The following is a 24,316-nucleotide window of genomic DNA, read 5'->3' as shown; positions in this document are numbered from 1 at the left end:
TCTTTTTAATCATTCCAATGTAATATCAGCGTGTTTGACGTTCACAGTACTTTATTAAGCTATATTATTCCTTTCCATCGGGCTACACAGTTCATTGCATTGACTGCTAAACATAGATAGGCCAGCCTTTTCTCATTGCCCTATTCTGGTTTTCCTCCCGTCTGCGACAAATGTTTGATGATATCAACCCAATTCCAGCCACGCTGCCGGTTACCCTTGCTATCGACACGGTCCCACTGTTTCCGTTTCTGGGCCTTGGTAAGATGTTCCCGTTTCGCATCTCTCTTACCATCTTTCCCTTCGTTCGCCACGCCCTCTTCATCAGAATCGCTATTCGATTGTTCAGCTTCCACACGTGCGTTGGTGGTACCGATGATCATCTGCTGACCATCACCCGCATTACAGTTTTCATCCGTCAGCAGTTCATCCAGCTTATCCTTTAGGCACTCAAATAATGTGTATGTCATGCCACAACCAATCCATTGTTGCGCTTCTTCATTTAGGATGGAGGCAATCGAATCTTTCGCCGAACGAGAGCTAAACATTAGAGTGACAACATGGAACAGTTGTTAAAACTTTCTACGACCCATTGAAGATGAATTGTTTCACTTACAGATTTCTGTTGTAGAAAGTTTCCAGATTGAAGCTGGGCAGCTCATTGGGATAGTTTGCCGTCCAACATATCTCTAGCAGAAACGATTTGTTACCTTCTTCACCGTACTGAAAACAGAAATTGAGTCTTAGAAAAATACATTCTTCCGGATACAGGACGAGATGCCGGATACCTACTTTGTACTGGTACGTTTCGGAGTTCACCTGCTTGAAGGCACTGTCACCTTCGTATATCGCTATGAGAGCTTCCCTTTCGTCATCCTGCATTTCTTTTGCCTCGGACATTTCTAAAAGCAGCTACTAAAACAGCTAAAAGTGAATTAAATTAGGTGTCGAACACGAAAAAACAACAAGTGGCACACGGTGGCCACTGTTTACGTTTTTTTTCTGACCGATTTGCTGTCAAAATCTGACAGCTGTGGGATGACAGCAAGCTCCTGACATTACTGACGTTATGTCACAAAAGCGCGCAAAATGCTTTGTGTCGCAAGTGTTTTGATAGGAACGTGCAGGAGCACAACAGATGGAACCGGCCGAGCTAGAGTTTATCGGTGAAAACTCCCTAATTAGTGTGATACCCAACTTTAACCATGATTCCATCTATCTCATATCGGGCACCATTGAACCATTCCGAGGTGGCACACCGCTTTATGTACCACTATGGCTGGGAATACATCTTCGACAACAACAAAAGTGTCGCATCGTAGCACCGAACTGGATGGATATAGATCTGCTGGAAGATATTAAGGAAACGGAGAAGCGCATCAGGTATAGTAATCCGTCAATGATGCACGCAACGATTTTGCTTACACACGATACGATTCATTTGCAGTACCTTTACCAAAATGCCCAGCCCCAACTACATGGTGGAAGCTAAATTGATTCTCAATACCGCGCCGGAAGACGTTCCCTCGTCCGATGGCATCAAAACGCTCATCAAGGATATCTACGATGTGCGCTGCGCTAAGCTGCGTACCACGGTGGAAAACTTCATCAAAAGTGAAGGGTCGCATACGGTGAATTTGGAAAATGTAACTGTGCTGGAGCTGCACACCATTCAACCGTTGCTGCCCCATGCAATGGACTTGCTTAGTCGGATAGAACAGACGAGGAAGGTTGTACGTTCGATGAACACAACTACACAATCGTTCAGCTTCGGTGGTACGAGCGGGCTGGGATCGTCCGGTTCATCCAGACCCTGGTAATGTATTCTCAGAACTAATACTAAAACAGTAAGGATAAAATCACCTTAAAAAAGGATTGTCCATTAAATGTCTAAAGCCAGAGAGTAAGTTTATAGATTAATGTTTAGTAAGTTATGTGTTTTATCGTACCAGTCAGGGATACTGTTTTCAATCAATAACACCCGAGTGGGTGTAGGAAAAGGCTGTAAATTTATTGTCTTTTTTCATTTATCTGTTCATATGTTCAAATCACAATGGGCTTAAAAGAAAGTAAAAGCTGTTTTCTTGTAAAAAAAAGTTATTGTGAATAAAATATATACTTTCATTTAAAAGGTTTAATAATAATGTATTGTGTATCACTTCTACTCATCATTCCTAATTTATTATAAATTTTCATTTACAGTTTGATTCACATTAAAAAAAAAACTTATTTAGTAGTTATAACATGAGATGAACTAAAATACCGGAAATTAGATAAAAAATCGTTTAAATTCATTGAATGTATGTTTCATCCATTTGATATTAGTTTCACTGCACTGCAAATCCAATCAAAAAAAAACTAAACAATGATAACTTATGATCTTTATTACCAACTTTCGTCTGTTAGTGGGTGCATAGAAGTGAAGGGCAAAACGCCTTCGAAGGCCTAGCCGGTTCCGACCGGATCCAGACAATTTCGAAGCCGGCTTTGGATCGCTTTGGGACCAAATTTTATAAGCGCGACAGGACCAACGAATGCTCCACAACGTTATGCATGTCAATACTGCAAAAACATCGGGTGTTCGCTTCCACACTTTTGAGAAGATAGATTCATATTTTTCAGCTGTCATACAATCCTGTCTCTATTGGATCGAAGCCGTTGGTCCAGAGCCGGCTAGAAGATAGGATAAACGATTCCAAGATAAACGAGTTCGGGTCGAATCGGCTAATAGCAGGTGGGTGCTACACGTTCATGTGGCTGAAATGATTAGAATGTTCAAGAAAGCATAAACGCTTCCTTCTCACTTTTGGTCAGCAGCTTTAGGTCGGTTCTTGAACCTTCTTTGGCACCTACGGGTCGGAATCGCTAAAGCTTTTTTGCACCTACCAGAATCGTTCCACTTGTAGATTCCGGGTCAACTCGAATAACTCCAGATTGCTTACGGATCGACCCGCGCATCACCATCAACACCAAATATTACACGTGTGATATAATTAAAATTAAAAAAAAACACAAAACGTTGAAATTTTTTACTTAAATCAGTCAATTGTACACACTCAGATGTATTTCGAGCTTTGTATGGTTTGATCTTTGTAATGACTAACGTAACGAATATACTACCCGAATTGATAATGCTTTTACACGTTCTTATGGTCTACCGGTATTTAGCTTAACATCAACTTAACCCTACCGACGCACGACATAGCACGCCTTGGATGAGTCTTACTGTGCGACAGAAATGGTTTTCTAGCTAAATGTGCTGGATTTGCGTGCCTTGCTGTGCGAAGAAGAGAGTAGCACTGAGGCCAGCCTCTTCCCTTAGCAAGGCTGCAATCTCCATTTGAAATGAGTGAAATTATAACGAACTGAAAAATGAAACGAAACAAAAGAGTTTACTTCTTACTAACTAACTACTGTTGAACGGTTTACAACATTCTCGATCGTGTTTTCTTCTACAGAAAAGTACCCAAATGCTTCACCGATATTGGCACCTTAAAGCTAATGACTCGAATCAAAAGAAAAGTGTTACGATTAGTAAGAGTTACACGCTGAGCTGATGCTTCTGTTTCAAACGCGTCTTTCAGTATTGACGATCGCCGTCAATCAGAAGACGAAAGAGAGTGATTTAATAGGCATAATTTGCTTCTACTCTACTAGTAAGTTACTATAATACAAGCAAACGGTTCAGTTTTCTGCTAGCCAAAAGGTGTACTATATTGTATCTTGCCCAAAGACACAACAGCGCATAACGTTGCTTTTGTAGTCATTATTGAAAGCTTTTTGATTGCGATTGAAACTTTGCCCCAAACTTTTGCCGTTTTTTGTTGTACAAAGTAATCGAAACAATTTGTTTTCTTGTGGTTTCCCCCCCCCCCTGTTTGCACTCTCTCGCCTACGCTTTGCCTACGCAACTAGACTTATCCTAAAGTGTTCCACGCCGTGTAGACGCGTTGTTCGTGTCCTTACAAGCAACTATGAGATTTCGAAGCTGATTTTCGTTTTTAGTGTGATTGGTACACCGTGTTCTCTTACAAGCAAACGGTCCTGAAGACTGTCCCCTGGGTCCAGGGGCGCAGTATCCCGCTCCATTCCGGCCGACAGAAACGGAGCGCGAACCAGCGCCCTGCGGCCAATCCCCAGTACGTGCGCCATCGCGTAGCAGCTTCTCTCGCCGGGAGAGAACTACCCGATTTGGCCCACACGATTGACTAAGGCTGGAGGATGATTGTTACGTTGTATGACGGGGTCAACGGGACAACTATGTACAATGTGGTTGGGGATGAGGTGGACCGAGCAGGTTCTTGGGAGGAGGTGGGGGTGAGTGTGCGCGCATATAAGTTTATCCATACTATGTACAAATCATTGGACTTTTGCTCTTTTGTCTTAGCTCCCTCTTACACTGCCACTATCTTGCTTGGGTCGACCTTTACGCGCAGAAACACGGTGTCATCCCGCACAAACGGGCGCCTGTTGAGCAGCTCGTGCGAAACAAATCGTGGAAAGCCGAACCCGAGCGCATCCGGCTCGGTCGATGGACGCTGGAAGTTCTCCCACGTCGGATCTGGCACAAACGATTCCGCGACGCCTCCCTGGCCGCCGCCGCCGCTTCCGAGCGTTCCCTGCTCGAACAGTGTGAAGGTGACGGAGTGGGAGAAGGGCCACTTGAGCAGGGCATCGTACTCGCCCGGCAGCACCTTGATGTACACGGACACGTGCGTTCCCTCGCCCGGCCCGTTGCCGTTGAGGAACATTGACGCCTGCAGCTTGTAGCCGTACTGGCTGGTGTAGAACGGTGGCGAGACCAGCTCCAGCCCGTCCTTCGTCTTCGCTTCCTGCATCTTCACCGACCAGTCGGTGATCTTCCACAGCAGCGTGCCGGTGTAGTTGGTGCTCAGCTTCGCCATGGCGCTCTTCAGCATATTGATCTGCTGTCCCTGCCGGCCCGACAGTGCCACCATCAGCGACAGATGCGCGGACGTGTTCGCCTCCAGATGCGCCTCCAGCAGGTGGCGCGGACCCTTGAAGCGGCATCCGGCCTCCTTGAACGTGCACGGCACCGTCAGCGCTTTGCACTCGTCGCGCAGATGCGCATCGAGATCGGCGCGCGCGAACGGCCCCGCGTCGCACCGCTGCGGACAGGGGACGGGGCTGCGCGGACAGGTAGCGCCATGGGCGGCCAGCGTGTCGGCACAGAACTCGCGGCCACAGTGCGGACAGCGGCGCAAACGTTTGGCACAGTCTTTGGCACGATGGATGGACATGCGGCCGCGGAGTACGCGCGTGCCACACTTGGACTCGCAGTAGATCGGTTCCGAACTGCAGGTGCCGGCGTGCTCCTCCAGCCCAATGCCGGTGAACTCCACGTTGCAGAACTCGCAGATGGCACGGCGCAGGATGCAGGTGAACGCCAGATGGTCCGTCATCATTACGCGCGGTATCTGGGAGCCGCACTTGTTCGGGCACTGGATGGCATCGTGCTTGCAGGTGTTCAGATGTGCCTGGAGGGAGCAACAAGAAAAGGGGGGGGGGAACGTATTAGAAAAATGAAAGGTAAGTATGTATGTCGTCAATATCATCTATGGTTTAGCTAGTCCTCCTCAAGCAAACTCAACTCCGACAAACATCTCTAAAGTCGTCATATATATATAAAAGGGCGTTCGATGGTGGATTTCTAACAAACTCAAACGTTTGCGTAGGCCGGCTCGCGCTACAAAAGAGCAACGATTAATTAACTTAAGCACACGGGCACAATTCGAAAGGCCGGCCCGCCAGACGAAACGATTCGATTCTTGTGGGCTGTGTGATGTGTTGTGTACCGGAGGAACATACAGGGTCACCAGCCACGCGCGCAGTACTGACCCGCGCAGGCCCGCTCGCTTTCGTCACCTGCTGCTACCGCCGAACGCGAGGATCAAACGATCGTCAAACCAGTTTCCTATGGCACCCCGCCTGCGCACATTCTCACAGTTGCGGATTACTGGTAGTTGCGCACAAGGTAGTAAGAGGTACGCTAAGCTGCTCTAATCGAGTGCTCGCGCCGTGCGTCTTTCGCGTGGAGCTCGCTCTCTCCAAAGCAAATTTTCTTCATTTCTTCTGTAGCTCTTCTACAGCTGCAGCACGCTACAGAGTGTGTGTGCACTTTCATTCGTTCATCCCGAATGAAGAGATAGCGGAGAAAAACGTACTTCCCTGAAGCGCTGGTTTGCATACGTGAGCGGATACTCTCGGGAAAAAAACGAACGAACGAACACGTAAAAGACTGTCGGAATAATCACCTTCAATTTCCTCAACTCGTCAGACCATTTGCAGCCTTGCTTGTGATGAATGCAGAATACCAATGAGCCCATGATGGCCTTCTCGGACTCAGGATCGGGATAGATCTGTGAAAAAGAGAGAAAGAGAAGAAAGAAAAAACATAAAATTAAAACATTGCAACTGATGAAGGTAAATGCGTCACCGAAATGGCTGAGCAAAAGAACACAATAAGCGAAAAAGATGACTCTAAAAGCCCCAAAGAAACTCTCACATTTGAAGCCAAGAACATTGAGCATATTAGCGACACAGACAAACATATTCCCGACTCTTCCGGCACAATCACACAGCAGGGACACTACGACTTCCAGGATCTTTGACCGCGTGGCCATTGAGCATAAACAGGGTGTGGTGTTGGGGCATGAAGGCGCTCACACTAGAACGCGATGCGCACCAGACAGGCCAATTCATTTCATCGCCACCGAACGGAAATCAAAACAGAATAATCAAAAATAGTTTCCAGTCAAATCCGTTTGGTCATCGGTGCCCCGCCAACGGTCGCGGATCAACGAAGGGAACGAAGGAGCCGGTCAAGTGTGCCGCCACTGTTCCTCGCGCGCGCGCGCACACAAACACACAGCTACAGACAAAGAAGGAAGGAAAGAAACCTTTTCGATGCTAAAAGCTCCGCCGCTACTGGCCCGGGCGAGAGACCATTTCCTTCTCAGCAGCGCCCGTTAAGCATACACGCTTACGGGTCGGTCTCCCACCGTGTGTTGGTTTGTTCCAGCAAAATACCGTTCAATCCTCAGAAACGCCTAAACCACGAGCAGGCGGGTGCAGTGTGCGAGGGCTCGGCAAGGGGAAGAAGACCTTCCTCTGTTCCTGTGTGTTGTTAGCGTTTTGTTTGTTTTATTATAATGCCGCTTTCCGCTGCATATCAATGAGCGCAATTCAATATTGGGCAACTCAATGGCCCTACCGGGAAGAAGCGCGGCAAGCCAGAGAGGCAGCCACTGGTCAAACAATCGGAAACAACATTCAATGAATTCGGTTCGGTTGAGCCCCCCAGGAGGACGTGTGCGATAAGGAGTAATACTTTCGGATTGCATGTCCGCCGCCAGCAGCTCAAAGCTGCACGTCGGAAGTCGGAAAGCCGCTCCGGGAGAACAGTCACGCGATAATGGGGCATTATTGTTACCGGGGGTCGTTGACGAATCGATCGATCGAATCTCAGCACATTTGCTCCGAGCTCAAACGGTGTTGTTGGTTATCACAAATTTGTTTACTGAATCATTGGACATTGGACGCGCCAAATATTGCTGCTGTAGATGTAGAGAGTAGAGAGCTTCCAAGCGCTTTTTATAGACAGAACGAGAGAGAGAGAGAGAGAGATAGCACCCAATTAAGCGTACCATCTGTATTGTCCACAATTTAGGTAAATTTTGGCCCAGTCCTTATCACCTCACAACCCCCTTCCCCTATTACTGTACGCAACCATCAATGAGCAAGACATCATCACACGGGAGAAATCACTTCCCTACTTCCCCGGGGTACTGCTTGTGCAGGCGTTTAGTAGTGTGACCCCGATAAGGCAAAACGCTTACAACACGCCATAGAGAGCGAACTGCTTGGGTTGGTCGTATCAGATAGTACCACTGTTGTTGTTGTTGTCGTTGTTGGGGATTGAGCCCAAATGCTCGGTTTGCACGGCAGACCCCTGTGTACCAAGTGTGCTAACAAACTAATAACATTCCAGCGACTCTCGAGCGCCACGCGGAGCGATGATAGATACGCGCCACGCGGAGCGATTGTGTCGATGTACGTCCGTGTGAGAAAATAGTTACCCCGTCTGTGGCACGGTAAGACGGCAAGACAGATAAACGCACACACTGGACTGGCGCTGGACGCAACACGTTGACCTTGTTATACTTTAATCGCTCCTTAGAGAGGCCGGCCCGTGCACGCATTTTGATTCAGCATGCGGTTTATGATCTGATTTGGGCGGATCTCGTGCGATCATAATTTAAATCCTTCCTTTCGATTCATACAGATTTGCAGGTAAAGAGGCAAAGAAAGACAAAAAGAGGTAACTTTCGAACGGAGATGGTGTTTTTCACTGAAAACAAAATACCCTAAATTTGACAGAAATGTGTCACTATCGCGCTTATTCACACCGTTTTATCCTCGTAGTTTTTTTTTTAATTTTTTACCATATTGTTACAATTTATAAATTCACACACCATCATTAGTCGACCATCTTTCACACCGTACCAGCCCATTCCAGACCTCAAATACCCTTCAAAACCAGTGCCGACAACTGCTTTACAGTTAACGCGTATGAACAATGCATATAATTTACCGGCCGAAAAAAATAAAGAATGCATATGATTCTTTCGACTATGTTTTGCCATACAGCGTGCGTTTCACATTCTTTTCGCACCCGGGTGGACGGTGGAAATGTGCCACGGGAAAAATAAATAACCCGACACGGGCCCGGTTCTTTACCGAACCCAGACGGTGCTTCACGCATGGAAAAGCGTCACTTTAGGTAAAATTGTTGAGACTCTTGCTGCTGCTGGTGTGTGAAACTTCGCTCGCTTCGGAAAAACAAAAAAACAGAAAAAACGCATTTATTTTTAAACATACATCGGCCAGGGGGCCCGGGTGTACGGGTCCGCCTGAGCAAGAAACTCTAAATGTCTCTAAGGAACACTCGCCAAGCACTACCGCCATCGTCTCTTCCCATGGTTGCGCACCGGAAGCGACATAGCAGTTTTATTTATTTATTTATTTATTTTCTCCATCCACCACGAAATACGAACGCGCAAAGGAAAGCAAAATGAAAAAATCGGCCAACAGGCCGCCAGGCACACTCGATGAAAATCATTTGTTGCGCAAAACGTGTGTGCCTGTGGTGATACCGGTGCGTCTATAATGATAAATGATTATTGTTGTCATTGGCTGGGGTGGCCTGTAAAATTTAAACATTCACCCCGGAACAGTATTGTTCTAAACAGTTTCGATGGAGATTGAGGGAAGGGGCATCGAAAACGACCATCAACAAGTCGGTCTGTAATTTCTGCGGGGCTTTTGCTTTTCATCTGACTGCCCATCAAGGGCAAAAGAGGCACCGCGATGCGTTGGTACGATCGTGCCCCAACCAATTTCACCTACCGTCAGCCATCAGCGGAACGGCCCCGTGGATGGACATCAGCAATCCCTTGCTGCGCGGTGCGCTATCTTCCCTATTCACGCTTTCTCGCCTTTTGCCTCGCCCGATGGAAACGTCTTGCAATCGTAAGACCGTATCATCATCTTCCGGTCGGTCCCGGCATGTCCCGGGAATGACGATCAAAGGCTACCCACCCCGGTGCTTCGCCCGTTCGCCAGCAGCCGAAACCCATAAATCATCCACGGTTGACCGCGAATGCATGCGTGCCTTCTGCTGGGGTGGCCTGGGTGAGTGGGATGGAAGGCCCTGGGGAAGGGGTTGGGTGGCTTCTGCACCGCCACAACACTGCGCGGTACCGTCAGTCCCCAGGTCGGATTGAAGATCGTTTGCGATCACCATGCGACGTGTTCCCTTCAATTAAACACCTTCAGTTGACGGAGCTCTGCTAGCCAAAAAGCGAGAAGGGAAAGGTTGAATGGAGCTCAGTAGAGGATTGGAGGGGCATTTCCACACACACACACACATACACTAAGCTAAAACAAATAATCAGCAACATAATTGGAAAATTAACGCACACTCCTTGATGCTGTCGTTGCCAGTTTGATGTAGAGAGGTTAAGCAATGTGTGGTTGCGTGTCTGCGTGTTAGTGTGCGATCGAACGAACGGTCGAAATGTGTGTTTACAGCGGAAAAAAGACCAAGAGGCAAAAATTAATAAGCGTTAAAAATTGTCTCGTCAGAATGAGCTTACTTCAACGAAATTTGGCGCTCGAAAACGAAACGAAAAGGGCCCAACTCGAGCCGAGCGACACGATCCTCGTACACACCTAGCAACAACGCCCATTCACATCGCTCACATATATGTGTCATTTGCCAACCATCATACCACGGGCGAACGGCGCGTGCTGTATGGAAAAAGTCCGCCGACGAATTGATTAAACGATCCGGTTTGGAGCACTAATGAGATAATTTCACAACCCCACACACACACAGCATATATAATGCACACAAGATCAACCCACGATCGAGAGTGAGTGTAAGTGAGTGAGTGAGCGAGTGAAATCTTCATTCAATTATTAGGTCGAGGATGAGGAGTTTCACTTTATCCAGCTGTTCAACTTTTCCAAAACTCAATCGAATTTCGACAGGTACCAAAACACAGGGGTGCGGAAAATTTGCCCACTCTCGGGCACTATCGCACAATCGCAAACCAATCAATTCCCACACAAAGCACTTTCCATCCTAGTTCGTCTACAAATGCCCTTAGAATGGTTGGTACGACCATGACTCCAATTCTTCCATTAGTCAGTTGTTGAGATGATATCAAAACGAGTGTGCATTCTTAAAACGTACACTAAAAGGCGTACGAAGATGTAGAGAAATCAACCGTGAAAATGAATGGAAATTAAACACTGGAAATTGAGAAACCGATCGGGCTGAACCGCCACTTTGTGCCACTCCCGGCCACAGCACACAAAACAAACGCCTAGAAACGGAAGCTTTAAGAGGAAATAGATTGTAAACATCACCCTTTCGATGCGATGGCGCACTCCCTTTGCAGACTGAGGCCCAGAAAACATCTCCCCATGTTCCAGGCAATGCCCCTCGCTAACCTCCTGCACACACACACACACACACACCCAGGTATATTGGAAATTACGATAGCTATCACTCAAAGAAACAACCGAATCAACCGGAATTCGACGAAACGCAACGGAAATTTGTTTAGTTAGTGTTGCTTTCGTTTTTATTTTTCCTCCATTTCCACTTTCACGATTATCACCATCATCAACGGCAAACGTTTGCAAGTGGCAGCAGCAGCTTCAGCACCAGCAGATAAATGAGGCAAAGTTCGGTTCTCTCCGACCCCCCCACCTGCCCGCCCTGCCTATTAAGCTCACTTTCCTGTATCTCACACGTACTTCTCGCCACGCACCCGGAAAGCTAATGTTTTATCAATTTGCGAATCGAATCGATCGACTTGAAAGCGAAAGTACACGCCTGGTGGAGTATCGTTTCCATCCAGTGGCAGTTAGTACACACACACGCACCCTACTCACGCAACACTCGGCACGTGACTTGATAGATTGTGTTCACGGAAAATCATTTTCACGAAACCTAAACACATCGTCGCCAAGCGTCACACAAGATCTAACGCCTCCAGCGGGCTGGCGATGCCGTTGCGTTGCGTTTTAAAGAGCTCCTCCAGCCCGGGGACCCAGCTAATAATGCAGTTTGCTAAAAATAAAAACTTTACGATCTCCCCTGCCGTTTGCTGCTGGTGCATCTTTTGTTACAGCAACATGTGCATACGTGCTGGTGTGGTGCAACCATGCACACACATTGTTGGGGCCCACAAACAGCACCCCCGTCGTAGAATTCTATTTTTTTGCTCCAGCCGAAGATGGTGCAGAAGAGAAGTGGATACCCAGTAAACTAAGCATCACAACGAAGAAACGGCGGACGTGAAAACCAAGAAAGTATCTCATCAAAACTCGCCTGCGCTTGTGTATATAACTATAAAAAGAAAAGTTCTTCATTCCGCCACAAATGATCTCCGCTAGCGCGCAGAGATGATCATTTGTGGGAAGTGTACACCCTTCTTCTGCTGGGTGTAGCATGTACCATCTTCTTCTCACGCTGGAAAGAGTACAATAAAATTGGAAACAAAACCCCCACAGCTCAACCAAAACCCCTTTTTGGACGCCCTTGTTGAAGTCTCTGCTGCGGTCTTTTGTGGGTACAAATTGGGGGGGGGGGGCAAAACACTCCAACGAGCGTACGGTACTGGCTTCTGGTTTGGAGAAATTATTACAAGAATGTGGAAAACAAACAGTCCAAACGGATGAAATGCCGGCTCGCTACTTCAACCATACCGTCGTCATTGGTTGTGCCGATGATCCCGGATTCTTCCCCAGTTTGAAAGAGTCTCAGCTAGGCTATCTTAGATACGCCGGTGCCAGTGCACCAACCAAGACGGGAGGTAAGATTCAATGAAGTTGTGTAAACATTTACACATGTTCCTCATGCCCCGCAGTGTTCCCTGCATCCACTCGGGCCCCACTTTTTGTACACCTCTCTGTCTCGCTCTCTCTCTCGCATTCTCTCATGCACCGACCATTCCGGACAACGTTCTTCGATACCGGTTGTACACACTCATTATCATGTGTACGCCGGAGATGAACCCAAGGGAATGCGACTGCCGGCGGAAGTCGAACCCTACCAACGCAAGCCCGCATCAGGCGGTTTGGGCATGACTTTAGAGTCTGTTTTAGTTTCGTTTTGTCCTATTACCCTTTCAGAACTGTTCTTCATGGTTCTTCATCCTACAATGAATTGCTGCCGGGGATAGCAAAATTTGCCCGCATACTTACAATTTGACTAATTTCCGTAATCGGCACATTGGGCGGCGGGGTCGGCGAGGAGGACGAGGACGACGGCGACGAGGACGACGACATCGTGCTGGCCGACGAGGTGGAGGTGGATTTGTTACGCGGTGGTGCCGGCGGGGGCGTTATCGGCAGCACGTTCACGTTGCAATCCTTCGAGTTCCGGTTGGGCGATATGCGGGCCGGAAAACTCAACGTTTTCGTCCACTGTGACAAACTGCGCACCATGTTGCACTTAGCTTTGTTTTCTATTTTCTTAATTCAATTCAATCGTTTGATCTCGCCTTCTATACCTCGATCGGTCTGCTAATCGCGATCAATCGTCAAAGGCAATGACCACAAATAAACACACACCAGCTTTCCACATGAACTCGCACACTTCGCACAGGAAATGGACACGGACCGTAGTGGACCGTGGTGCTAATACCATTTGATCAAGTTAATCACTCAGTGGGGAAATTATGTCAAGATGATTTTCCACCTTGGCACGGCAACCTTCACGCTGCCCGGTCAACCCCACACCACTAATGCTTTTTGTTTCGATAACACCACCGCCTGATCGATGATGAATGGCGAGAGGCGAGCGTTTCCGTTTGCAACAGTTGCTTCACCATTCAATAACAAATAACACACACTTTTTGGGTCACTTTTAAGGTTTTAAGTTTTTCCGTTTTAATATTATCATCACAAATTCAAACACTTTTTGCAGCAATTGAAAAGATAAAACATACTGTTTGAAATGTGTCCCTTGGCGGCTGCACTGTGATGCAGGAATTGTGCAAAAACGTTCAAACTCGAGCGACGCCGAAACAGACCGTACGTCCGTGCTCACGCGAGTTACAAATGTGTTTGAAGTTGGTTGCGAGCAGCCGCTCGCATCGACGCCCATGGCTTCAGCTGAAGTACTGAACCCGGTGGTGTAGCCGCAAGAGTGAAACGGCGTGATGCAAACAGCTCGCGGTCTCTTTCTCTCGCACTGTGCCAAAGCGGTACAGCTGCCAGCTGATGTTTATGTTGTGTTTCTCGCGGCGACACTAACACACTCTCGCACCGGGGTACACCGAAAGGAGATATCTTTACGGGTGTTGTAATTTTTTTTCGAAAATTCAAATACTTTTTTATAATATTAAATAAATTTATTTTTTTTGAATTCCATGTTCTACAAAAGTACAATACAAACGGATAATCGAACATTTAGCGAGATTTAACTCTTACTGTCGCATTGTTTGTACAACATAAACAATAATCCGCTTACATGAGTCTGGTTCATTTTGCAGTGTAATAACAAGGTTGCATTTTGCTGCTGCACTTTCAACATCCCCGGTAGAAATAGAACATCCCCGTTGGAAGAAGCCAGCTGTTCCAGGATGGGCTCTGGACAAAACAACCTTCCGAAGGCAAACAAGATAAAACAAGAAAAAAGGAAAACAAAAAAAACGCATAAATGAAGCGACCCGCCATGCCTATGCTGCACGCCGTTTATTTTGCCCAGTTATGCTCTGTGTTGGTGCGACCCGTTCAAACATGTCCGTTCTGGTACAGAGAGCGAGGGCTACGGCGTAGTTATGCTGGGCTCGTTTCTGTCCCGCGATTACTGCTGGGAGAGTGCGGAGAGGGCTTTTGGGCTGCTTCCCTGCACACACATACACCACAACGATCCGCTATGCATCATCCGTCCCGGCTGCTTCACCTCAGCGTCCCACTCACACCATTCCTACCCATTCCCCAAACCAAAGGCTCTAACGTTCCAGTGAGTAGCGAAAGGTCCCGTTCCGTATGTTTTTTTTTTGCTGCCTGCTTCCACACCACACCTTTTTGCCCTTCTGTGTGATGCGGCTGATGATGATGGTGCTGGTGCTGTTGTTGTTGGTGATGATCTATGCTATGCTCTCGGCTCGTACGATCGTGTCGCTTCACGATGATCTTTGCCCATCTTGGTCGAACAACCGTGGAGAATAATCTCTTTTTCACTGCCTGCTACAATGTTCCTCAGCTAAATGATTGTGCTACGATGATCTGTCTGTTTATTCCGTCCTTCGTGGATTCGATATCTTCCTACAGGCGTTGGTGTTCATTTCCGGCTGCAATAAAACAACCGATCGAAGACACACGGGCTGTTTCTTTGGAACATCTTGGGTTCAAGTGTTCGTCAACAAATATGGGAAGAGATTATTACATCGATGAATGCACTAACGGGAGCTTTCGAAGAATCGAAACGGAAATCAAAACATCCTTCCCAGAACAACCCTTCAACGTTGATCCTTTAGTAATCAATATGCGAGGTGCAATCAATTACTTTACAAAATCGTATAAAATATATTTTATTTTCAATTATTAGTTAATTTATTTATTTTGATATAATTTTAAGAAAGTTTCTATTGAATTTAATCTATTGATTGATTTAACTTATTTCCACTTACATCCTGCCCCATAACATTTTTCGCAAGCCATATGTTCCTCTCCGTGGACCTTTCAACGCGTTGTCAAGAAATACTTTCATGGACCGAAGGGCATATGTTTGCTAATTTTTGACGTACCACGTATCATGCAATGGGAAAAGGTCCTTTTCCCTTTTTATGATACGAGGAAATATTGTTGTTCAAATCAATACTTCCAATGGTACGGTATTTGGAAGAATTTACTTCTTATCCCGATTGAAAACGAAATATAGAGTGATCGAAATAAACCTGGGGCTTCATATCATCGAAACATCTGCGTTTCGGAAGCTGTGCCTTTCGAAAAATGCATTAACAGCTGGAAAGAAAAGAAGCACACACACACAGTTATAGAATGTTATGAGTTGCAGTTTTTATGCAGAAACATGAAGCCCCATCTGACCACAATCATGAGCATGACAAGGTTTGAAGCATTTCCAGCTCCTTGTTTGCTCTTAAAATGCTGCTCGTTTTACACCATATTTTTAAGTGTCGAACCAAATAATCAAACAGCATCTGTTCGTGCATTTGTTTACTAAGTAAATCGATATGCTAGCATTGACATTTATTTAGCAAACGTTACATCAATTTGAGGGATAATCAAGCAACCGCTCCGCCCAAAATGGTTGTGCAACTGTGGTCCACTTTCAAACATTTAACGCACGCATTTCGATATCACATTTAATGAAATTCAATCTTCAATCAGTTTTCAGCTGCTTCATCATCATCATCATTTCGCCCCGATAAAGTGATTTGAAATAAGACCTACGCCTTGGTGGTGTGGCATTTTTCGATAGAATTCACCATCTCCGAATACCGAAAAGGTCAAGTGTTGCTTGCCATCTCGGTGCCTAAAAGGGAACACGTTAGCACGTGGAGCAAGACAGCATTGCTTCGATCGCCTCATCATTGCGCCTACACACGCCCGACCGTGCGCTCCCGAGCGCGACAGTCTAAAGTCTGGTTCTCAGATGTAGAAAGAGCATTACGCAACGTCAACCAGCCAGGCTCGGATCAGCCCAGCGAAGCCCTAGCCGAGGCAAGTGAGCTCCTCGCGAAGAAACTTCCAGCCGAGGCCTATGAATGGCGCCACCACTACCGGGCGGATCAACTGTCAAATTATCTATGGGCGCACACGTCGTGGGAAGCGTGGTAGGCCCATTTGGCTGTTGTTTCTGCTGACTGTATGCAGCATCGATTTGGCCAACGGGGTGACAGGCCCGGCTGGGGTGAGCTGGCGTGAAGCTCCAAACTGGTTCCACCGCTTTTCGCTAACACATTTGCACGTCAGTGCACGTACACTTGAGCAAAAATGGTTTGTCGGTGTATCGACCAGCGTGAAAGGTGTTGCATGTAGCCAAGTTGAAGGATTTCTTGTGCGGTCTGAGAAATGCTTGAAATATAATATTCTTGTTATTAAATAATGTATTTTTTGAGATGCATTAATGTTTCCAATGCGTTCAACTATTTCCATTTGTATAGATCTGTATCTTTAATTCGTGTGCAAATAACCTTCCCAGCCATAGGCCAGCTCCTCCTTAAGGGCATTGAAGCAAACCAATCCAAACGAACTGGCTCAACCGCACAAGTATGACACTGTACTTTGTCCAGCCGTCCTAGCTCTGCCCAGGTCCGGGAGCATGTTTCAAACCCGAACAAACACGTTTGTTCATGCCTTCTTCTCTCTGAATCACCCACACACACCGGGGCCTGGTTCGCCAAGGTAGATCAACTCCATAGCCGCGACGTAGATCGGCTTTTTTGTTGTTGTTGTTGTTGATGGTTTTGCTTTACCGTCACGACTCGCGAGAGCCTTTGCCTGTGGAGTGATCGCGATGGGATTGCGCTTTTTCCGTTACGATCGCCTCCGGGCAAGGTCATAGAAGGCCGCCGTGTGTACCAATACCAACGAAACGCTGCGGACAGCAACGTGCACTAGTGCGATGATCGCATCCTCCGGCCCGGAAAGGAGCTGCAGACGATGCAGTTCACGTTGGCTGCAATTGTATTGGATATGGAACGGGGCACGGCTCCAAGCCGTTTCTCTTGACATAGTATCGGATGATGCTCGACAACGGAGGGTATTCCAGCAAAACGGCTTTTTTGCGTTTCTTCGTTTTCTTTTCTACCTTTCTACCTTTTGCCCGTGTGTCTCACCCGATAGTGGTCTCGATCGCTCTCTCGTGAAACGGTGGCTAGTGTGCCAATTTCCCAGCTTTTACCGCGTTCGCTTGGCACCAAGACGCCACCACCAAACGAACCACTACGCTCGCGATTGAGCCGCTTGTCACTGCACTGGGTCGGTGGATGGCCTGGGCCTGGGGTTTAAGACAAGGTGTTGGAAAGTGCCATACGCGAGTCGTTTTTATCCGTTCGGGCAAACGCGGAAACCAACGGTTTGCTGCGTGAGAAAAATGGCCACCGTTGCTTGGGTCGGGTTGGCCTGACGATAGTTGGTGGTTCGTTGCCGCATTGCTTTGCGTTGAATGGAGCGAAGCGTTGAGCATCGAAACGTACCATGAGCTGATCATGTTTAGCATAGCGAAATGGTCGCAAAACTAGTTACCACTTTGTGCGAAAATCAAAGATTGGCGTGGGAGTAGCCTAGGTATTTGCCGAGAGTTTGCTGTAGTCGTCCGTTATGAAGATCGGTTGTATCAGTTCGTTTGTCAAAGGTTCCCGTTAATGTTAAGAGGAAAGCACACGAATAGTAAAAGATAATATTAACCGGCCTATGACACATTCCAGAACGCAGAACGTATTACTTTTGCAAACAATATTATGATGGTGGACAGCTAATGATTTGTAGTTATCGTACGATTCGTTAGCAGACTCAATTTGAACAACTAATTCACATTGCATGTGTAGTATAAGAAGAATAAATAAAACGGTCAACATCAACATAACCCGATTTTGTACCAGTTGTTTTTCAACATTCTTCAGATATCGATCGTGGCTTGCCGCCGACCGGTGGCGTCCGACGTCTGCATTCTTTCATCCAGTCTATCCGTTTTCTCGTCTGTTATCAGCAAAGCCACCATGGAAGCTTCCTACGCTGTCATTACGCTGTCCATACGCTTCCAAGCAAAGAGAATTAGGTGTCCACTATTTGTGCGTGCTCTTCACGCCTAATTTCCTGGCTCGAGACCCGCCACTCTCTCAAACGCTCGGGCTGCTGTTGTTATCTGTTGACCAATTATCGGTTCCGTACCGGGATCAACAAAGCGACAACTGTTGGTGGCACCTTCCGAGTAACGAATGCTGTTCTCTCGAATCTCTCGGTGTGCAGTGAACAAAGACGGAATAAAGAAGGTTGGACTTGGCGCATCCGAAACCATGCGGAACCCAACGCAGCAGCACCTTCATCGAAATAGGTGGTTATTTTATGACGTCTCCGGGTGCATGAAGATGATTGCTCTACCAGCACCACTGTCTGACTCATGCAGGTTCGCAACGGTGGCTAGGGCTTAAGGCTCGGTGCCGGTTGGGGTTTAAATTCAGGTTCGAAAAATACCACCTCGCTTGATGAAATGTTAAGGTTGAGGTAGGTCTGCCATACCTTATCACGGCAAGACAACTGGATGAATAGCAAACAAAAAACATCTAACCGTCACAAAAGCACAAAAGCACAAGGTCCGGGTAAGGGATGGGTGCCACCAAACCGGTGAGACAAGAGGTGCAGGCGGAATTGTTGGTCTTTATCTCTTTTGGGTACTTTGCGTCCTTTCGTAAGCTTTCTGGTGGTTGTTCCTCTACCACACAGCGCGAGCATACAATCGAACTACGCAAAGTATTAGATATGGATGGCGGCACACTGTTAACGGTTTTACGGATCCATGATTCGGGGAAACATTCTTCTCTCATTCCCTGCAAAATGGCATCAAACGATGAATACCATTCAATGAAGAGGAACCGACAAGTATTTTAAGGTTGCATATTAAGTAATTTGGTAAATTCTATTTTTCCATTCTATTCTATCAAGTTTTGTTTTTGTATTGTGTAAAAAGGGTTTTTTTTAATTGTTTGTACAAACTGAATTCCTCAAAACTCATACTGAAAGATGCGATATGTACAAAAAATAATGCAAAGGACGAGAATTTTTAAATCATGAAGATCAATCCTTTAAGCTATAAACTGTATTATTTAACTAAAAGTTAAATATTGCAATTTCAAAACCTATTCTTCAGACTCTGTCTTTGAGTTCCACAGTAACTGACAGATTCCAAAACTACCTATGGCAAAATATTCCAGCAATATTTCATCGACATGAATGGGTGAAGTAGTGCACATATAGTCCGAAATTTATTGTTTCCTATAGTATTTATTACCTAGTGTACCCAAATTCGGCAAACAATCAACGACCGTTAGTGATTTATGCCTTTTTAAATTGAAATGTCTGGTTTAGTACAGACATGCTGTTCCCAGACAAACTTCAAGAGGAAGCATCTGAAGCTACGGCTGAATTTAATCGGCATCTCCCATTTCGCACGTTTGTCCATTTCGCACGAGATGATGCAACGTTTGTGAAATAAAAGTGGAAGAATTATACGCCACATTCTACGTTCGGGGACGAACAATGATGCAATCATGTTGAAGATTGTGTGGCATCTTAAAGCTTCTATCCTTTTGTTATTTCGTTGAAAAATGAGTAATCAATGCCAAATGAAAGACTCTTTCGGCTTGTACAGTGAAAGCATTTCATCTCAATGTGAATATTTTGTAAATTTTAATAACTATTGTTAAAATATCCCTCACACCGATCCAAAATACACAAATGTTACCGATCTTGAAATTCTAACCGTTTTCCTCCCAAGCCTGTGACTAGCTCTGCATATATACACACAGTGCAGGAAGTGGTAATTTGTACTAATAACAGGAAATCATGCTACCTTCGCCTTCACCGCACAGAGCTGAAACGTCGTCTGTGCCAAAAGAGCAACCCGTTCGTTTGTCTGAGCCCGGTGCAATGCACTTGAGCTGTGCGGCAACCAAACAACTCCAAACCGCAACTCGAAACCACCGCTCACGAAGAAATGCAGATGTTGCGAAATGTGCGGCTTTCAGCGTTCTGCGAAAGTCCGGCCTTGCCTTCCCCGGGACACGTCGATCCGGTCGCTCCGTTCGTTTGGTCGCATGAATGAAAACTGCTGAAGGGATGTAAGTGCTATTATGCTTGTGTTTTGTCCATATTCGTTCGATTAACTTAAGCATTGCCGATTTTTGGCCAAGCCTCTGCTTCGAGGTAGAGTTGGCGATCGCACACATGTGTCTATAGGGCAAAATTTGAGCCAAGCTGATGACACAGTCGAAATTTTCAACCAAGCGCCAGTCAGGGAAACGGGAGGAACTGTCTTCGCCACGCGAAATGGTGAGACGGACGTTGGAAAGGGCACAAAACTGGCCCCCAAAACAACTTGCCAGGCTGCTTTCGTTCAAATTACCATCGACAGCTGCGTCGAACATTCCTTCCATGTGAGCGCTTGCGGGAACGAGAGCTCACATGCGTCGTCCCGTTTCGACACGAGCATGTACAGAATTAACCTTCAAAGGTCGTATTGGCGTTTTGCTTTTCTCACTGTGTACATAGAGCCATGGGGGATGGGCAAACGAAATATAAAGCAAGAGACAGGATTACCAAAGTGATCTGGCCGATTCAAACGCCAAGATCGCCGGCATAGCTTTCACACGAACAAATGTTTTGTCGAGAATTTTGGAAGGAATGCGGAATTTGAATGTGATTTCATTGATTTTGACCATAATGTTAGATTTCCGGTTGATCATTAAATTAAACCACAGAAATTATTACATCTGCTGGTTTCACTTCATTCTGGAGCAATGCTACACTGACAGAATACAGATGTACAAGTTTAATAATGAAAAGAGTATTATACTTTTACGTTTTGAACGCTGGAAGCAGTTGGCAGTTGCTGTCTGCGAATGATAAAAACGGTTAGAGTTTTTCATAGCGTGACCGTTATTGGGGGCTTTGCAAATATCTTTGCGAATTTACTGTTCAGCTCAGGAGCCACCTGCTCTTATATGCCTACCAGCGGGAACGTATAACCATCTGCAAAGTATTGAGGATACACTCGTTTACGAGTCGCTAGCACCTGCTCTTACTAGCTCAGCGTTACTTCTTTTAGCATGACGAAACCATCCCAAACGTTGGAGACTGCTATCTGCTTCGATATGAACAATCAGTTTCATCACTGTGAATAGTTTTGCATTTTTCAAATTCAAACATTACGATGATTGTTTTTATAACACTTTCAGTGCCAGTTTTCAGGCATGAAAATTGATTGAAAAAAAAAACAAGGCATTATACTTAATTTATTATCTACTTTTCATGGGACTTTGTTTTTAAATAATTTTGTTAATCCTTGTATTATTTGGCAATTTGATACATATTCAAATAACCATTATCTCTTGTATGGCATTTGCCTTAGTAATTACTTTGTATGGACCAGCTAACATTAGGCTTACTGTTGTATATTTACATGTTGAAAGGCTGCCATCAATTCTAATTGTCATTGTACTCAAATATAATATAATAATTCAAATATAATCTCCATTTTAAGAGATATTTTTCAATATCGCAATATTTTACAAGTTCATTTTAGGAATAGCATCAAATCTATTCAAAAACTCGCATTAACAATACGAATATTGAATAGTTTGAACATTTGAACAATGATGGTCCCTACTAAAATTATTGTTAAGGTTTTGAATTGCTGCCGATCTCCTCAAATGATCTTGCATATTTACTAAATCGCTTTCCAAGAACCTCCCTATGCTCGAGCGGTATGCTACAATTCTGTCCGGCATGATCAATTCCCCCCAAAATGGGTCTATTTGAATTTCACGGACATCAAGGTATTCAAAATACATCTGCTCGCGTACGCGTTTGGATAAAAAAGAGGGATCTATTAATCACCTTGGCTTGATTAGTGTGAGTCTATCGAACGAGTGCCTCATCAAATGAAGTTTTAAGTCGTGTAGGCATATGTAGACAAAATGATGGGAACAGTGCAAGATGCGCAAAGGCCTATCAAGTAATATTAGAAGAAGAGCTTATGGAAGAGGTAATGGATAGGTAACTCGTTTTTTGAACAAGTTCTAGGAATATATCAATTGTAAGGATTGCTTAGCTGTACTTTTAATTTTTGCAAAATGTTTTGAAAGCTGTTTTATTAATGCAGAGATTCGTTAAATTCCTGAACGTAGTACAACTGAATTCATTACTGTTACTAGATGAGTACGGTTAAACTTTCGTTCGCATATTGTACGATCTTTTCAATTTAACGACTTCATATTTTCGTGATTTACGTTTTGCATTCCAGTAAGTATTTAATTCGCAAACAATTGCTCCTAATTACTCTAGGTCGAGTGTATAATAAGGTATGCATATTTCCTTGGCACCAGATCAAACAAAGTGAGTCGAATTTCCCCGCCTCGCTCAAAACATAGCTAATAACCTTCGGGAGCGTGATTCCTTGGTTTATTAGACCAAAACAAGGGAGGAGAATCTCACTGGACTGGACTGGGGCAAATATTTTCTCATGAATTGGTGTTGAAGATGATGAGACGGGAAAATGAAAAGAACCTCAGTCGTAAAAGGAGACTGTGAAGAGAAGGGCGAAGCACTTTCGGTATAAACTAATTTGATTTTCCTTAGCACGAAAAGGAACGACACATGCATATTCCATCGTACGGATCATCGGTGTGGTTAGTATTCACGCGAGCCCGAAAAACTAGAAAAGCTAAATGATGATAATAATCAATAATTAACGATTCGGTATGCAACTTTTTGAAACGATCTGCCGATCCGAACTCGGTGAACTTGCTCTCCGATTACTCTGTCGGTTCTGGGGAATGACGGACGATTTGTTTGATTATTGGTATTTCTTTTCTTCGTTTGTGTGTTATGCTTCATGTCGGGATGATCCATCCATCCCCACGCGAAGAGATCATTTCCTTACATTGTTCTGCCGGAGCAGTACGTGTTTGAGACTGGAGCAAAGGATTTCACCAATTGGCTGTAAACTGTAGGAAGATGATCTTTCCGACGTGAGACAGCAATTTCTCATTTCAATCTGTGGAATTCGTCCCAGGGTCTAAGGTTCCCATCGGCGGCCGCGTCAGCTGGACATAACGTCCGCATTCTTCGCGACGAATAATTGACCGAATAGTTTACCGGAGCTTACGTATGGTAGGAAGTGCGCAGGTTTCGGTCTCATTAGGCTGACCGTTTTTGCGCAATGTATGGTGGTGTGGTCGTGGTTTTGCCGAAAAATTACCCTCAAACCCGTCCCATCGACACGGTCAACGGAAGTAAATTATTTTGGGGCGAAGAATAAGAATGCGTGCCCTGCTCGACCTGCTCGACACGGGACGAGACGAGTGAAAGTATGTAGCATTTGAGCTTCCGACCAGACATTCAGCTGGGAAGCATGAACGTCTACGTTCACGCCAAGGCCTTCGCCAATGTCGACCGCGTAGTTGTTGGGATAGTGTTCGTTTTGTTTCTTCTGCTTTTAGTAAATTTCTTTTCAAGCATTCCCTTTGCACCAGTGCCACACATTCGGCTAAGTTCTGTTAGTGTAACTACCAATCGCCGAGCACCGGGAATCGTTGCAAAAAAGAAACTGAACAAAAAAACCTGTACCCATGCACAACGGCCAACAGTGGAAACCGGAAAGGTAAGATGATTACAAGCAGAACTAGCTTTCTTTCCTGCCACTGGACGACATATGCATGGCTTTGCCATAGCGCTTGGAAACCCAGCGAAGGCTTAACGATGCAACGAAGTGTTCGTTGCTACAGTCGGTCAGTGGACTTTTGGGTTGAAGAAACCCATCGATTTGCCCTGAACGAAATTAGTCAAGCCCATGTAATTATATAATACGGTAAAACTTTTTTGCAATATCATGCCAGTGTTTTAATTATTTATACAATGAATCAATGAAAGCAATGGAACGACTACAAAAACTTGTTTGCAAAGGTATGTTCATTTAAAAAAAATATCCATATCAACGGAAGTAATATAATATTCATATCAATCACTTAAC

At 45.5% G+C, this 24,316-nt stretch overlaps 3 protein-coding genes across 6 annotated transcripts in view; 1 reads left to right on the top strand and 2 right to left on the bottom strand.

Moving 5' to 3' along the window:
• Positions 1-13: 13 nt before the first annotated feature.
• Positions 14-1,002, bottom strand: LOC121597047 (RWD domain-containing protein 4). The gene is made up of 3 exons (XM_041922512.1): positions 790-1,002; positions 614-720; positions 14-537 (listed from the first exon to the last, which is right to left on the bottom strand). Exons 1-3 carry the CDS (start codon positions 895-897, stop codon positions 141-143), a joined length of 612 nt encoding a protein of 203 aa, XP_041778446.1. The 5' UTR covers positions 898-1,002; the 3' UTR covers positions 14-140.
• Positions 1,003-1,089: 87 nt separating this feature from the next.
• LOC121596389 (probable DNA replication complex GINS protein PSF2) lies at positions 1,090-2,131 on the top strand. The gene is made up of 2 exons (XM_041921287.1): positions 1,090-1,380; positions 1,445-2,131. The coding sequence occupies exons 1-2, from the start codon at positions 1,136-1,138 to the stop codon at positions 1,815-1,817; spliced, it is 618 nt and encodes a 205-aa protein (XP_041777221.1). The 5' UTR covers positions 1,090-1,135; the 3' UTR covers positions 1,818-2,131.
• Positions 2,132-3,016: 885 nt separating this feature from the next.
• Positions 3,017-24,316, bottom strand: part of LOC121596811 (TNF receptor-associated factor 4) — a 30,968-nt gene continuing 9,668 nt past the window's right edge. For 2 of the 4 annotated variants that reach the window (XM_041922080.1, XM_041922079.1), the window contains exons 3-4: positions 6,273-6,377; positions 3,017-5,495 (exon numbers count right to left, since the gene is read on the bottom strand). In XM_041922080.1, coding sequence (XP_041778014.1) covers positions 4,392-5,495; positions 6,273-6,377 — 1,209 coding nt within the window. In that variant the 3' untranslated portion in view covers positions 3,017-4,391. Of the gene's footprint in view, positions 5,496-6,272; positions 6,378-6,917; positions 7,059-12,798; positions 13,682-24,316 lie in introns of those variants that run through there. The other 2 variants (XM_041922078.1, XM_041922081.1) reach the window with 2 other exon arrangements.

This window comes from Anopheles merus, chromosome 3R (genome assembly GCF_017562075.2).
Source record: "Anopheles merus strain MAF chromosome 3R, AmerM5.1, whole genome shotgun sequence".
NCBI classification, from domain to species: Eukaryota; Metazoa; Arthropoda; class Insecta; order Diptera; family Culicidae; genus Anopheles; species Anopheles merus.
The sequence above is the reverse complement of the archived record's forward strand: the minus strand, read 5'-3'. Positions and strand labels throughout refer to the sequence as shown.